Here is a 15,274-nt window from a genome sequence, read left to right as displayed (position 1 = left end):
CCCACTTCATGTCAAGTTGGAGACTCTTTTATGGGCGATGAAATGCTTATTGGCGATTCTGTTGACAAGTATCCTCATTATGACAGATTGTTCAGATCTTCTTGCTTTGACTTCAAACCCAGAGGCATGGCCTGCATTTGCGGCAGAGCTGAAGGATTTTTTGTATTACAAGGACTTATTCTCTTCTTTTATTATTAGATATATCCCTCGTAGTGGTAATATCTCCGCTGATCATCTTGCGAAATGTTTTGTTTTTGTTTTGCGAGGTTGCGGGTTTTGTTTTTCCCATGTAAGTTCGACGGTTCTTCATTGGCTCTCTCTAGAAGAGAGTTCTCAACCGTGAACTAGTATATGAAGTTTAGACGACAAAAACAAAACAAAAAAACCATTGAAGAAAAACCTTTTTATTTGGGAGAAATAGGGAGACAGTGTCTTCCGCTATTTATTCAGAAACAAAAAATTATGAATGTACATTCCATGGTCGTGTAGACCCACTAGCATCATCCACCAAGAGCGACATAACACTCTCGGGTACAACATCAAACACAGAAATACCCAAAGGCAAAGAAAACGCATAGTTCGCTAATCCATTGACAAGACAATTAGCCTCCCTATATACATGAGTAATGCGAACTATCCAGTTTTTTGATAAAAAACTATAACACAGCCATACTATGAAAGACAACGGATGAGAATCACTTATCTCTGTCTTAAGAAAACCAACAACTATCTCCGAATCCACTTCTACTTCCACACATGTAGTCCGACGTTCCCATGCTCAGCCATTGCACGCTATTAGTGCAGAACATATACCAACATTCACAACCGTTTTTGAATCTAAACGGTGATTCCCAATAACACTAATCCAAACTACAAAAATATAATCTATATGTATTGTGATCAACAAAATTAAATACAAAACTTTAATGTTTGAACATGAGATGTATCTAAATAAGTTTATAACAAATTATGCCAATTATACCTGATCATCATTAACAGATTTCTCAAATTTCTCCCATCATACAACACATGACTTAATATATAATGAAACGGAGAAAACACGAGTGCGGGGTACTCCGAAACCCACTAGATGATAAACGAAATTGCATCGTCTGAAACTCTGAATATATAAGGGGGTCCAATAAATATATTGTGTAAAACGAAACAAAAGGCACCAAAATGTTTATACCAAATTGGTAAAAACTGGAGCCTGTGGAAAATGGAATGGTCAAAGTAAGACGCAGAAATAAAAGTGTGATCATAACTTTTTCAAAAAGAAAAGAAAAAAGTGTGAATTTTGTTTTTGGGTTAATAAACAAAAACCAATGCGTTGTGTCTTATGATTTGGCCTCTTCTTACTTTTGTTAACCAAACTTCTTACAAAGACTGCGTTTTTGTCCGCACTTTGCCGGTCAACCTCTTTATATAGTTTATTTGCTTTTGTTCAGAACTCTTCTCTTTCACTGATCTTTTCCCCATAAAATACGTAGATGTGCATATGTATATATATATATATATATATATATATATATATCAATATAAAACATTTGTATTTCAACGTATAACTAAAACTGTGAATCCAAGAAAGACATTATCACCAGAAACCATTGGCTCTACTTGTAACTCATTAAAAGGAAGTCCTAAATTTGGGATACGACGGCCTAACAAAACTGATTTACACTGTTTGGTTTTCTATCCGACAAGAGATTATGAGCCGAAACCAAAAACTTACGAGTGGTTTGACCTTGATCAATTGTCTTTGCTATGTCTTTTTTTTAGCTTGATAATTCTATTGATTTTTCTGAAGTTTTATGACAACTATGAGCTAATTCAGCGGAAATACAATTTTCAACAAAAATGCTGACATTTACGAATGCGGTTTGGTAGAAAAGAATAGTAAAGTTTTAGTCAATGAAAACTTGAAAAGGTATAATTTCTCTAAGACTATATAGTCTATATATACTCCTATAGTATTATGGGGAGAGAGTCAGAGAGAGAGGAGTTGAAGAATATGAAAGGGAAAATGTGCGTGCGTCTTTGAAAAAGTGAATGGAAACATATCTCATCATTCCTCCTTTCCTCACTTGTTTTCCCATATTCTTTGCCTTATGTGACATTTATGTGTCCTCTTCTCCTTCTTGTCGTATTCCATTCGTTAATTAAAACAAAAACAACAACAAAAGATATTTCTCTTCTCCAATCAATCGAAATCAATACAGTATGGTAATTGGCATTGGTTAATTTGAAATAGTTCTGGAAGCATGAATAGAGGAGCAAAATCGAAAGACGTGGAGTTTAAAATTCAAAATAAAAATAAAATCAAGCCTCTAATGGTTATTCTGATGGAGTATTTATTTTTGTCTACAACTTCGATATGTTAAATTTGGTTATAAAGTGCATGAGAGAGAGAGAAATGGAGTACGTTCCAAGACAAAATGATTAAAAGGTCTTTGGGGAAGCCATAAAGGATTAGCGTGGGAAATGAAGCTCAAGAGATAAGAGCACTGGTTTTGTTTTCATGAACAAAACTGGCTCCTTACTTTCTTTCTTTTGCTATGCACAATTGTTCTGTTCTTTTTCAGACTTTTATTGACATTTTTTTTGCTTTAAGATATGATTTAAACAGTCTCTGATGTTTAATTTTATACTATAATCTACTCAAAAAGTATAAACTCAATATTCAGTGAGACACTTGGCAAGCCTTTTCTCTACCTATCTTTCTTAACTTAATGTTAGGGAATTCTTACGTTACAATATAGTATAGAGATTTCAAGAATCAAAAATAAAAGGTCGTCTTATCTGAAATTAGTGTGAACCGTGTTTTTGTCATTGATATGCGTAACATTCTAGAGATCGAGTCGTAGAGAGAAAGTATCCATCACGTTAATATTATACTTTTTCTTCACATAAATAAAAAACCTAAAGATACATATCTGTTAATACGCCCACGTGCATGTATTTGTGTGTATATACATGTGATCAATACAGAGACTCGGTATTGTAGTATTATAACTCATCTAATAAATAAATAAATTGGTAAAGAAGAATAAAGTATATACTAGTACTATTTAGGAAAAAAAACAATAATTTTTAAAAAGACAAAATTTATTAAGAGCTTTTATAATGAAATGAAAGTGCGAAGGGAAAGCAAAAGGGCTTTTGGATTGCAAGCTTGAGACTAAGGTCATGATGATATGGCCAGCCTTTTTTGAGTCTTTGGTCGGTCCGACAATCTGTGTGTTTTGTGTTTACTCTGTTTTTTTTTTTCCCTTTTCATTTTTCTTATTGTTTATTTATTTTTCGGTTATAGTGTTTCTCAAGTTCCCCTATATCCTACTCGATAAGAGGATGTGATTTAAAGAAAGTTTTGGACCCGATCACTATATACTAAGAAATTATTAGTAATTTTTATTCTCCTGATAGCTACACTCCTTAGTTGAGCTTTCCGTAAATTGAAAGCAAAGACGACTTGCAGAGTAACTTTCCAAGTTGCAAACCATCCATGATCCATACATCTATATGGACATACTATTGCATGTATATAAATATTTTTATCTAGGAAAAACCTAGAAGTTGTAAATGTTTATTCTTGAAATATGATACGAATTTAATTATGTATATTTCTATATTACACCCATGTCTATAAAACCCATAATATATCGTATAAATAATTTCTATATATACTTATACACATCTCCAGATCTACACGTCCATTTATATAAGACCAATATATAATGAATATTTTGTACGTTATGTCATGTAAGAACTTCGTTCCACAAATTTAAAACAGTTGTATGTTTAAGATCAGTTTATCATTAGCACTAGCTAGACACTAGTATTTGACTATTTGTAAACATATACTAAGACCATGTGTATTGGTTAGTTTATCACCATATTTCTCACTAACAAAAGAATTAATAAAATATAAAATAATAATATTTTATTATTTGAGAATCGTTCTTATCTTATATAAAAAACTTTCATAATAAAAAATATTATACTATATTTTATTTTATTTTTTAAGTGAGAAAATTTTGTGAGAAACTTCCAATGCATTTGCTCTAATTAATATTCTGATTAAACTTTATTTATTAATGAGTGTCAAAATGGGTAGTATAATCCAATTTTTACCTAAAATATTATTAATAGGGTGAATATTAAATAGGTCAACAACATAAACCATTTTACCACATAGGTTAGGTCAACTCATGATCTATTTAATTTAATAATTTGATGGATTAAGGGGTTAAACAATTTAGACTATTAAATAACTATATCATATAAACAATTTTCATAGTTAACAATTTTATCATAAAATCGGTATCATACAATCTTTGTCATCACATCATCATCGTACTATCACTTTATCATTATCATAATATCATGATCGTTATACCATGCATCATCGTCGTCATCATCATTTATAGGGAAAAATTGTGGATTTGTATGATTTTTTTTCTTTTTTTGCAAAATATCTCCTTTTTATCTGGTAAATTTACTGTTTCAACTGATTTTTAAATCATTTTTACAGTATGATTTCCCAAGAAATAAAAAATATATATATCTTTGTCTTTTAGGCAAAAAAATTCTGAAATTTTGCTCTTAAATAAAAATTGAATATGACAAGAAATTGCAGAATCATTTTTGTTTAGCAAGAAAATGTGGAATCCTTTTTAGTATGTAGTTGGAGAATTATGTTTGATTTTAAACATCGTATTTTTCTTTAAAATTTTGCAAAATTGTATGATGATGATATGACAATGATGGTATGATGATATTATGATATGATGAATCTAAAAACAAATATTTAATATATTTTTTGTCTTTAACAAAAATGTGGAGGAAACAGGTAACCCATATAGTATCTATTACAACCTAACTCATTTAATCCGTTAATTCATTAAGACTAAATCTCGTTGGACTTATCAATCGAACAAAGTCATGAGAATTTGAATTTGAATTCGAATGGTAACATAACACGATATTAGTATCAACTAATATTAGACTACATGTCTTGGTTAATATTATCATTATGGATTTACATCAACGAGAAATGCTTTTGACCAAAGAAAAAAAGAAAGAAGAAACAAAACACTATCCTCCACAATGTTATCTGCTCTCTAATAAGTATTAACTAGTTTTAGTAGTCTAATATAGAAGAGAACAAAATATCAAAATTTTATGTTTTTTTTTGGTTAAAAGGCTTATCAAATTTTTATGTTGATACCTACAAATGTGTTACCTTTGTTATGTGGTATCTATCAACTATTTTAGTGCTCTAATGTAGATTTTATTATTATAACCAAACCAAGTTAATCTGCAAGTTAGAAATAGACAGTGAAGTACTAAATTCGTAAATAAAAGGATAGATAATCTAAAGAATCTTAAACCCCAATACCTTTTTTGCTTTTCTAATAACTCCACCACAACACAATACACAAGTTGCAACCTCTTTATATCCTTCAAACCATAGATATAGGAATAGGATACAAACGCATAAGAGTTTCCTATATATGTCTGCGTCTATAAACATTTGAAAGCAATATTTTGTCTCTTTTTAACTCTCTCAACTTTTGTTTCTTCTCCTACCTTCTTTTACCAACCTTTCCATTCTTTTACACATATAATATATATATATATATATATATATAGAGAGAGAGAGAGAGAGAGGAGAAAAAAAGAGTTGAAAGATGAAGACTCTTGTGTCTTCATAAAAACAAGTGATATGTGTGGAAAGAAAGAAGAAGAAGAAGACAGTTCTAGAGCCATGAACAACATACAAAATTACCAAAACGACCTCTTCTTCCACCAAGTCATCTCTCATCATCATCGTCATCATCACGATCCCTCTCAATCCGAAACCTTTGGAGCATCCGGTAACGTTGGATCCGGGTTCACTATCTTCTCTCAAGATTCTGTCTCCCCAATATGGTCTCTCCCTCCAGCTACTTCGATCCAACCACCGTTCGATCAGTTTCCTCCTCCTTCGTCTACTCCAGCATCTTTCTACGGAAGTTTCTTCAACAGAAATCGAGCTCATCACGGCCAGGGATTACAGTTCGGGTACGAGGGTTTTGGTGGAGCCACGTCAGCAGCACATCATCATCATGAACAGCTTCGGATCTTGTCCGAGGCTTTAGGTCCGGTGGTGCAAGCTGGTTCTGGTCCTTTTGGGTTACAAGCTGAGTTAGGGAAGATGACAGCACAAGAGATCATGGACGCTAAAGCTTTAGCTGCTTCAAAGAGTCATAGTGAAGCTGAGAGAAGACGAAGAGAGAGAATCAATAATCATCTCGCTAAGCTCCGTAGCATATTACCCAACACCACCAAAGTAAGTCTAAATTTTTTATAAAAAAAAAAAAAAAATCATCATCATTCATCATCACACAACGTTAAGATTCAAAACGGATGTTCTGAATTTTTTTTTTTAAAAGAAAAGAATATTAAAAAACAATGTAGAGCTGAAGTGGACAAACATAGTAGCTGCGACATGAAAGTTCATGTCACATATTGTCTCTTTTTTTTTTTTTTACATTTAGGTTTTTATAAAAGGTTTGATAAGTTATTCAAAGGTCTTCTGTTTTGATCAATGATCTTCTGTGTATTTGTTAAAGTCCCGAGAGAGAATCAGTCAGAGACTGTAGTATAAATAAAAAGTTACATATGGAATATGGAACGTCTATGTCGTCGTTTGGTTAATTGATGTAATAAAGAGAAACAAACGGCGCAGCTTAAAAAGAATAAAAAGCCTTATTGCCGGACCAAATCATAATTTCTTCGACCACATAATTTATTCTTCCTCGAAACTATACAAATACTTATGTTTTGTTTTTTTTAAAAATAAAATTATAATGCAGACGGATAAAGCGTCGTTACTAGCTGAAGTGATCCAACATGTGAAAGAGTTGAAGAGAGAGACTTTAGTGATCTCTGAGACAAATCTTGTCCCAACGGAGAGCGACGAGTTAACAGTAGCTTTCACGGAGGAGGAAGAGACCGGAGATGGCAGATTTGTAATTAAAGCGTCGCTTTGTTGTGAAGACAGGTCGGATCTTTTGCCTGACATGATCAAAACGTTGAAAGCGATGCGTCTCAAAACGCTCAAGGCGGAGATAACAACTGTTGGGGGACGAGTCAAGAACGTGTTGTTCGTCACCGGAGAAGAGAGCTCCGGGGAGGAAGTGGAGGAAGAGTATTGCATAGGGACGATAGAGGAGGCTTTGAAGGCGTTGATGGAGAAGAGCAACGTGGAGGAATCATCTTCTTCTGGGAATGCTAAGAGACAGAGAATGAGTAGTCACAACACTATCACTATCGTCGAACAACAACATCATCAGAGGTAATCAATATTTACTTAATCGCTGTCTTTTTTGTTTTCGGTGTATCTACAAAACGTGTGTGTTGTTTGATGGTTATGGAAATAAATGTTGTACGTCACGTTATACTACTATAGATATGTGTGTTTGTGTGTATGTATAACGGAGATATTTGTATCCGTTGCGGTCTTGGACTCTTGTATCGATGAGTTTGTTTTCTTGATATGATTTATTTATGGCCAATGCATGGGTTTGCAAAATTCGTTTTATTTGGCCGTGGGAGGATTTGAATTTTTTTTTTGTTTGGTGGGTTTTGGTTATTTTTTGCAATTTGTGAGTGAAACAAAAAGAGACAATGGAGAAGAACAGGAAACGTACCAAAGATGATGTGTATCATTAATTGATTTAGTCGGGTTCTGTCCGGGGAAAAACAAAAAAGAGACAAGTTTGGGATTCTGAGTTTCGTACGTTGATGCTTCTCTGACTCTTTTGCCTTATGTATTTATGTGTCTTGTAGAATCTTTTTCGTGTAACGATTTTACATTTATCCATTTCTAATAAACAGCCATGTTTTAAGAATTAGACCTAAAAAATATTCAAATATTTTGCTTGATATAAATTTTCATGAACTTGTAAGGGTAGACATGTGACCACGAGTACCATAGCCGATCAGTTTTTATTGGTACATAGCCAAATTGACTCTATTATTTTCCGAAGATTTTTTTATGGTTCCTTTTTTCTGTAAAGTTGTATAAACATATCACGATAGTTAAACAATATAAATTAATAATTTACACATGTTAAAATTAGTCTATGAGTAAAGTTTTAGGTTGGTGCGTGAAATCAAGTACATCGCCAATTAGTTTTAGGTTGGTGCATGAAATTACATACATAATATCTTAATTAGAGTTTTATAATTCAAGTAGGTTATATTACAGATCCTTCATCTGATGTTGTACGAAAAGAGATTTTCAAATTTCTTAACACTGAAATTGATATACACAACAGTTTTACATAGCATGTGAGTTTCTTCGATATATATGTTTAACGGAGGATTTTTGTTTTTAAACACCTCCAATTGAGGAGGGGGACTTCGATTTTGATAGATGGTTGGTTACGTACTATAACAATCATATACATTGTCGTGAGAGATATACACATATCAATAAACAACAATTTCACACCATTTGAGATCTTGCATATGGCAACAATTGCACAACCTTCTTGCACCCTCTTAACTTAGCAAACTCAATCACTTGTTTTTTCCGCAAAAAAGACACATCTTAGTTTGATACCGAAGAAACGTGACATCATGGTAAAGAGTTAAACAGTATCCTTCATTTACGTCTTGCTATTATCATAACTAACTCACTAAATTATCAGCCTAATTAACTAATAAAAATTTTTCAGCTAAATCTTTAAATCATTTGGTCACATAAACTCTATTATTTTCCAAAGTTTTAATTTTGACTATTATTTTCCAAAGTTTTTTTTATGGTTCTTATTTCTTAAAAGTTGTATAAACATCACGCTAATTAAGAAATTCATAATTTACAATTAATTCATATTGAAATTAGTCTATGAGTAGAGTTTCAACTTTTCGCAAACAAAGCTTGAGATCTCTTGATCGTCGAGCAAGAGGTTGTAAATGCGGCATAATAAGATTCTGGTACACTTCATGTCTTTAAAACCAGAAGCATTTGTTCACGATAATCATATAGTTCAAATTTTTGTTGTTACGTGTAATTTTAATAAATTTCTTCTTCATTTGTTTTTGTATATATGTTGAGTTATTCTATAAAATTATGCCTCATGTTAAAAAAACAGATTTGAATCTGCCCCTGTCCACATCAATATTAAACACATATATATGCTACCTATACGTACCAATACGAATATGAAAAACTTCTTACCAATCAACTCAAGAAAACCACATACCTATATAGCGTTTGTTATATATAAACATATAACCTGCATTAGTGAAATTTTTTTAAGGATGGATGAAGTGAGTATGATCAAAATCAAGTCATAAATTATGATTAATTGTTTCAAAAAAAAAATGTTAATATGCATGATCGATGGATGATAAGTGATTGTGATTGATCATGACGAGGAACTTACGTGATTGACGACGACGTATGTGTGTTAAGCTTGCATCACGAAGTGAAGTACGTAAGACGTTATTAATTATTATGATGTTTTAGTACTTACGTACTAGTGTACCCTAACTGCCATTTGCATTTGTCTTTTAACAATTTTTACCCCGCAAGTGACTTATATAGTGACGGCCATATGAAGTGTCTAGTACTGACTGACTCTTCTTTCGGCTCTCTGTAGACATGACTTTGAATTTTTGTTTTGTTAATTATATCCAGAGCCGGCCAGGAGTACAAGCAGGACAAGCAGGTAAAGTGCTTACGGCCGTCAGATAATATAATAATTAATCGGCTTATTTTTCTGAAAAGTTCTCTTGGTCTGATAGTAAAGCAGCAGGTTTTCAGTGACCTGCACCAAGATTCGATTCCCAGCCTCTCTATTCCCCTTGTTATTCAACCATTATTTTTTAAAACAACATTTATTGTATTTAGACTTGCGACCCATAAATAGTCAGCGCCGGCTCTGATTATATCTTCGTTCAGTCATTCTCAAAACCAAAAACTTATAAACTTTCGCATTTTTTTTCTGGAGACTTGCAGTAAGTGCTCAGCTGGTCTTGTTGTTAGCGAGATAAAAGGAGAGGAGTTATTCCAAGCGAGACTTTTGCTAAGTTTCATAAAGGCCCAAACCAAGCCCATCCATCTCTATATATACTTTATTAGATTAGTTTTGATTTTTGAACAAAGTGTTTTTTTTTTAAAAGCTTGTACAAATATATAAATTACAATATCAAATTTTAAAATTCATTTATATACCTTCTTTAACCTTCAAATAAATATGCACTTGTTATTATTTCCAACTATTTAAACTAGACAAAGTTTCATTCACTTCGTTAATCAACTAATCTATCACATAACTAGTATTTGCCATATTTCTATCTTAGCTAATCCGTCAGATTCTAATCAGGTATTCAGGTTTTGCTGATATGTAATTTTCTTTAGCGAGATTTTTTTACTGTTATCATCATTTAGATTTGTAAGGAATATACTGTTGGCTGCGATAACTTAAATTGTGCTTCATCTTTCAGAAAAAAAAAAAAAAAATAGTCACTGTTCACACCCTTATCATCATTAGCATACTAGAACCATTGTCAACTTGCATCAATCTTTTAATTTAGTTTTAATGTTAAACAACTGTCCATTCAATCTTATCAGCAACAAAGAAGAATCTCTAGCCAGACTTATAAACTTGCACGACAAGACATTGATATTTTGTTTAATTAATTAAGGAACGACTTTTATTATACTTCTCTTCTCACAAAATTATTGAACAGTGTTAATATTATTTTATATACCTTTTAAAAACATGCTATTGGTTGATATTTTTATTTGTGCAGTTCAACATATGTCTTGCCTCAATCATTAGAAGAAGTTCGATGGTCGCATATGCTAAAATTTGACAATTTGGTAAATCTTAAATACGACGATTTAACGTCGTCGGCGTTTTGGATTTATTCATCCGAAACACAATGCTAATTTAGATGGTTAACATGTTTTTTTTCTATCAAGTGGGATTTGATCAGTGGTTCAAGTTATAGAACATTATTTAAATCTCTAGTGCGATTCTTGCTTGGGAAATAACTAAATCTTTTTAACAAATATATATTTTTTTCTTTTGTAATATGGTAATATTAATAAATTAGGTAAAATACATTTTTTTAAACGTGTGCATTTCAATAATAAGAAAAAGAGGTTTAATAATAAAAAATACAAAGAGAAACAGGAGTTGGGAACCAAAAACGACAAAACCGCAGAAACCTGATGATACTAAACACGCCCCACACGTTCAATTTGCTCATGTAACCAAGCCGGACCACCCAAAACTAAATATGTATTCAGCCTGCCGTCACGTGTGACATTCTTCGCAATCGATCGTGCCACTACGTTTAACTTTGGGGTCGCCAAATGAACTGAGACCACCTGCATTTGATTGAGAACCTTACCTATCTTATAAAGACTTGAGCGGTACTTAGGCCAATCCTGGGGTCTCTCTAGAGCACGCGTTACTGCCCCACAGTCTGTCCGAACCTCATACGATAATATATGTAGATCCCGCAAACTCTCAAGACACCATAACAGACAATGCAACTCTGCAGCAATACGATTCACTGTCGGTAGAAAAGCGTTGCGGGAATGAAACAGAACATCACCAACATGATTCCTAAGGATCCAAGCTCCACCAGCAAAAAAATGACTATTGACCCAAGAAGCACATAAGTTACATTTAAGCGTTCCCACAGCCGGTCTAGTCCATTTCTTTTGTAGGAACAGAGCTCTTCCCCCACATGAACCATGATTTTGTTCCTGGTCTTGCAATCTGTTCTGTTTTAGCCATTCCTCTGCATCTGCCACTGCACCCGCAATTAGCATGTGAGGATCCTATACCCTACTAGTGAACACCACCGAGTTACGTGCCTTCCAAATCTCCCAAAGTATCCACGGTATAGCAACCCGCAATCTCAAGGGAACCTCAGTTTTGGTAAGTAATAACAACAAATGTTCAACATTCTGTGAGACCGATGCTGAAAAACCTTGGATTCGCATTGGTAAAGCAGTTGCAGACCAAACCTCTGTCGCAAAGGCACAATTAAACAGAACATGCGAGACAGTTTCTTCTTCAGTCTGACAAACCTGACACATAGGATTGATTTGTAAGCCGTGCTTCCTTAGACAATCTGCAACCCCTAAAGCACCAGATAACACTCTCCAGAAGAACATTTTGATTTTTGGAGCCGTCTCCATTGTCCGTATCTTCCCTTTCAGTATATTCAAAGCTTGTGCACTTTCTGAATCCCCATCACATCTCACCAAATCTTTAGATATCAGCCAATATCCACTCTTAACAGAGTATTTCCCATCATTGGTGTACGCCCACACCAACCTATCATGTAAACGACTATCCGGAGGTAAAGATCTAATTTTGGTGACATCACACGGAGGAAAGAGTTCCTGTAACCTCTGTAGATTTCAGTCACCCTGAGGGTTTATGAGCTCCGAGACTTGGAGATTCAGATTAATCATTTGTTCCTTATTACATGGTCTCCTTGGTAACTCATCAAAAATCCATTTATCCAACCATACACTAGTATTCTGGCCATTACCTATTGATTTCATTAGGCCCTTTTCCAACAATTCTCTACCAAAAAGTATACTTCTCCATGCATACGATGGACGTGACCCAAGAGTAGCCTCCATCAGCGATGTTGTGGGAAAATATCTGGCTTTGTACACCCGCGCCAACAACGAAGACGGAGCATCTAAAAGGCGCCAAGCCTGTTTCGCAAGGAGGGATTGATTGAACCGGCCAATATCACGAAAACCTAAACCTCCCTGCTCCTTTGACTTGCACATTTTCTCCCAAGAAACCCAATGCATCTTTTGTTTCTCTTCTGTTGCATTCCACCAAAAGTTAGCCATAGCACTAGTTATCTTCTTACATTGATACTTTGAGAGCCGGAAACAGGACATTGCATACACCGGGAGTGCTAAAGCTACAGCTTTAAGCAACACTTCTTTACCTCCCAAGGAAAGGGTTTTTTTCAAACCATCCTCGCAATCTAGAGGTTAAATGATCCGTTATGTATGCTAACATATCCTTCTTGGATCCGCTGAAACGTTCCGGGAGTCCTAAGTATGTCCCAGCCCCTCCCTCTTGTTCAATTCCTATAAACAACTCAATTAGCCGCCGCATATATGGATCTAACCTCTTCCCAAAGGTTATCGATGATTTTTGAAAATTAATCTCCTGACCAGATGCAACCCCATATAGTTGTAAACATTGTAACAAGTTAGAACACTCCTTCAAGCTGGCACGACACAAAAATAAACTATCATCAGCGAAGAGAAGGTGCTGAATCGACGGGCAGTCAGTAGTGAGTTTCAAACCCGTAAGTCGACCATCTTGTTATGCCTTGTTCATTACATGTACCAGTGCCTCAGCACACAAAATAAAGAGAAAAGGTGATAAGGGATCCCCCTGTCGTATCCCTCTCTCAGGTTTAATAAAACCATGCTCTTTTCCATTGATAAGAACCGAGAAGGTGACTGACCGCACACAACTCATAATCCATTGTACCCATTTGATGTCAAACCCAAGCTTAAGGAGTAATTCTTCAAGAAAATTCCATTCTATTCGGTCGTAGGCTTTCGACATATTTGTCTTTATGGCCAAAAACTCCTCATCACAACCTGATTTTGTCCTAAGCGCATGAACTAGTTCGTGTGCCAATAGGATGTTATCTGAGATAAGTCGACCCGAGACGAAATCCCCTTGAGTATCTGAGACTATCGATGGCAAAAACCGTTTAAGCCTCTGACATAATACCTTAGACACTGTCTTATCTATCACTGAGCAAAGGCTAATAGGTCGGAGGTTTGACATGCTAGTAGGATTCTGCACCTTTGGGATCAAACAAATCTGTGTAAAATTCCATTCAGAAGGAAGATGTCCAGATTCAAAAAACTGTTGTACCTCCTTCACCACCTGAGGTCCAACAATGTCCCAATACTCTTTATAAAAGTGGCTTGACATACCATCCGCACCTAGTGTCTTTTCCCCCTTGATACTAAAGACTGCATTCTTTATCTCTGCAGCAGTGATTGGACGAGTTAGTTTTGCATTCATACTGGCTGTAACCCGAGGCCTCATCCCATCCAGAGCCTCCATTATAGCACCAGGATTTGAACTAGTAAACATCCTGCGGAAATACGACACTGCCACCTCACCTTTAGGCCCCTCTGAAAATTGTTCCACACCATTATCATCAAAGAGAGATAAAATCTGATTCTCGATCCTTCGTCGTTTAACACTTCCATGAAAGAACTTCGTGTTGCGATCACTACCCTGCAACCACTGCTCTCTACATTATGAAATACAATTTAAGCCAGTGGAAGACAAACTTTTCTTGTAGTCTAATACTCAAAGAAGGAAAACAAAGACGGCGAATGAACAGAAATCCCTGGAAGCATAAGTGAAACCAACAAAAAAAAACAATCAATAAAACAAACAAATTTAGCATTGGAAAGAGGACGAACATCAAGAACTAAAAACAAAGATAAACTAGACTGAACCTCTATGAAATAAACTAGTCTCCAAACGTAAAGTTTCTTTTTGAAGCTCTCGTAGCTGAGTTTTACCAAAAATGTCCACGACCAATCCAAAAATAACAACCACCTACTCTTATCAAAATCAGAAGCATTCTCTCAAAACAAGAACCAAGAATTTCATAATCCCACAAACAAGAACCCAACAAATTGACCTTTAACAAAATAATAAATTTTTAACAAATAATAGTAATTCTTTTTCCTATCGTCCCATAATACCACATCGGTGTTTGTGTCATCATAGCTTACGATGTCATTCTTGAACAAACCTTATATTCCAAAAGTTGATTCTCCCAACAATATTCCTAAGACCTAGGATTTGATCCAATAAATCAGTTCTGCTCATGAATAAGCCTCTATATTTCCAAATATTTGTATTANAAAAAAAAAAAAAAAAAAAAAAAAGAGATGAACTTTAAAACTGACACTATTAATTTTTTTTGTTTTTGTTTTGTCAACGAAGAGTATTAAATGTTTTTATACGAAATGACGACAAAACTTATAATTCCATTTCACCACCTTGAAATAGTGTGAAAAACGAAAAATATCTTACTATAATAAGATCTCTCAATATATACAAACATTCCCAAATTACCCTTGTCTCTCGTAGGAATCACAGGCAAAAAGTAAAAGGGTATTTACGTCAAAACGTACAAATTTTACAGAGGGCTTTGGCGTGGAAGCTCAGCTTTTCTTCTT

The 15,274-nt window shown here is 34.3% G+C and overlaps 1 protein-coding gene across 1 annotated transcript; it reads left to right on the top strand.

The window, feature by feature from the left end:
* LOC104750704 (transcription factor bHLH30-like) lies at positions 5,485–7,542 on the top strand. Its single transcript, XM_010472544.2, has 2 exons — positions 5,485–6,331; positions 6,858–7,542. The coding sequence occupies exons 1-2, from the start codon at positions 5,726–5,728 to the stop codon at positions 7,341–7,343; spliced, it is 1,092 nt and encodes a 363-aa protein (XP_010470846.1). The 5' UTR covers positions 5,485–5,725; the 3' UTR covers positions 7,344–7,542.

This window comes from Camelina sativa, chromosome 16 (genome assembly GCF_000633955.1).
Source record: "Camelina sativa cultivar DH55 chromosome 16, Cs, whole genome shotgun sequence".
In the NCBI taxonomy this organism is placed as follows: domain Eukaryota; kingdom Viridiplantae; phylum Streptophyta; class Magnoliopsida; order Brassicales; family Brassicaceae; genus Camelina; species Camelina sativa.
This window is presented reverse-complemented; position numbering and strand designations above follow the sequence as displayed.

Bases quoted from the DNA above. Each gene is read 5' to 3' on its own strand.
- LOC104750704 (XM_010472544.2), top strand. From the start codon at position 5,726: ATGTGTGGAAAGAAAGAAGAAGAAGAAGACAGTTCTAGAGCCATGAAC. The intron at 6,332-6,857 runs GTAAGTCTAAAT...ATTATAATGCAG, and splicing joins TATTACCCAACACCACCAAA to ACGGATAAAGCGTCGTTACT.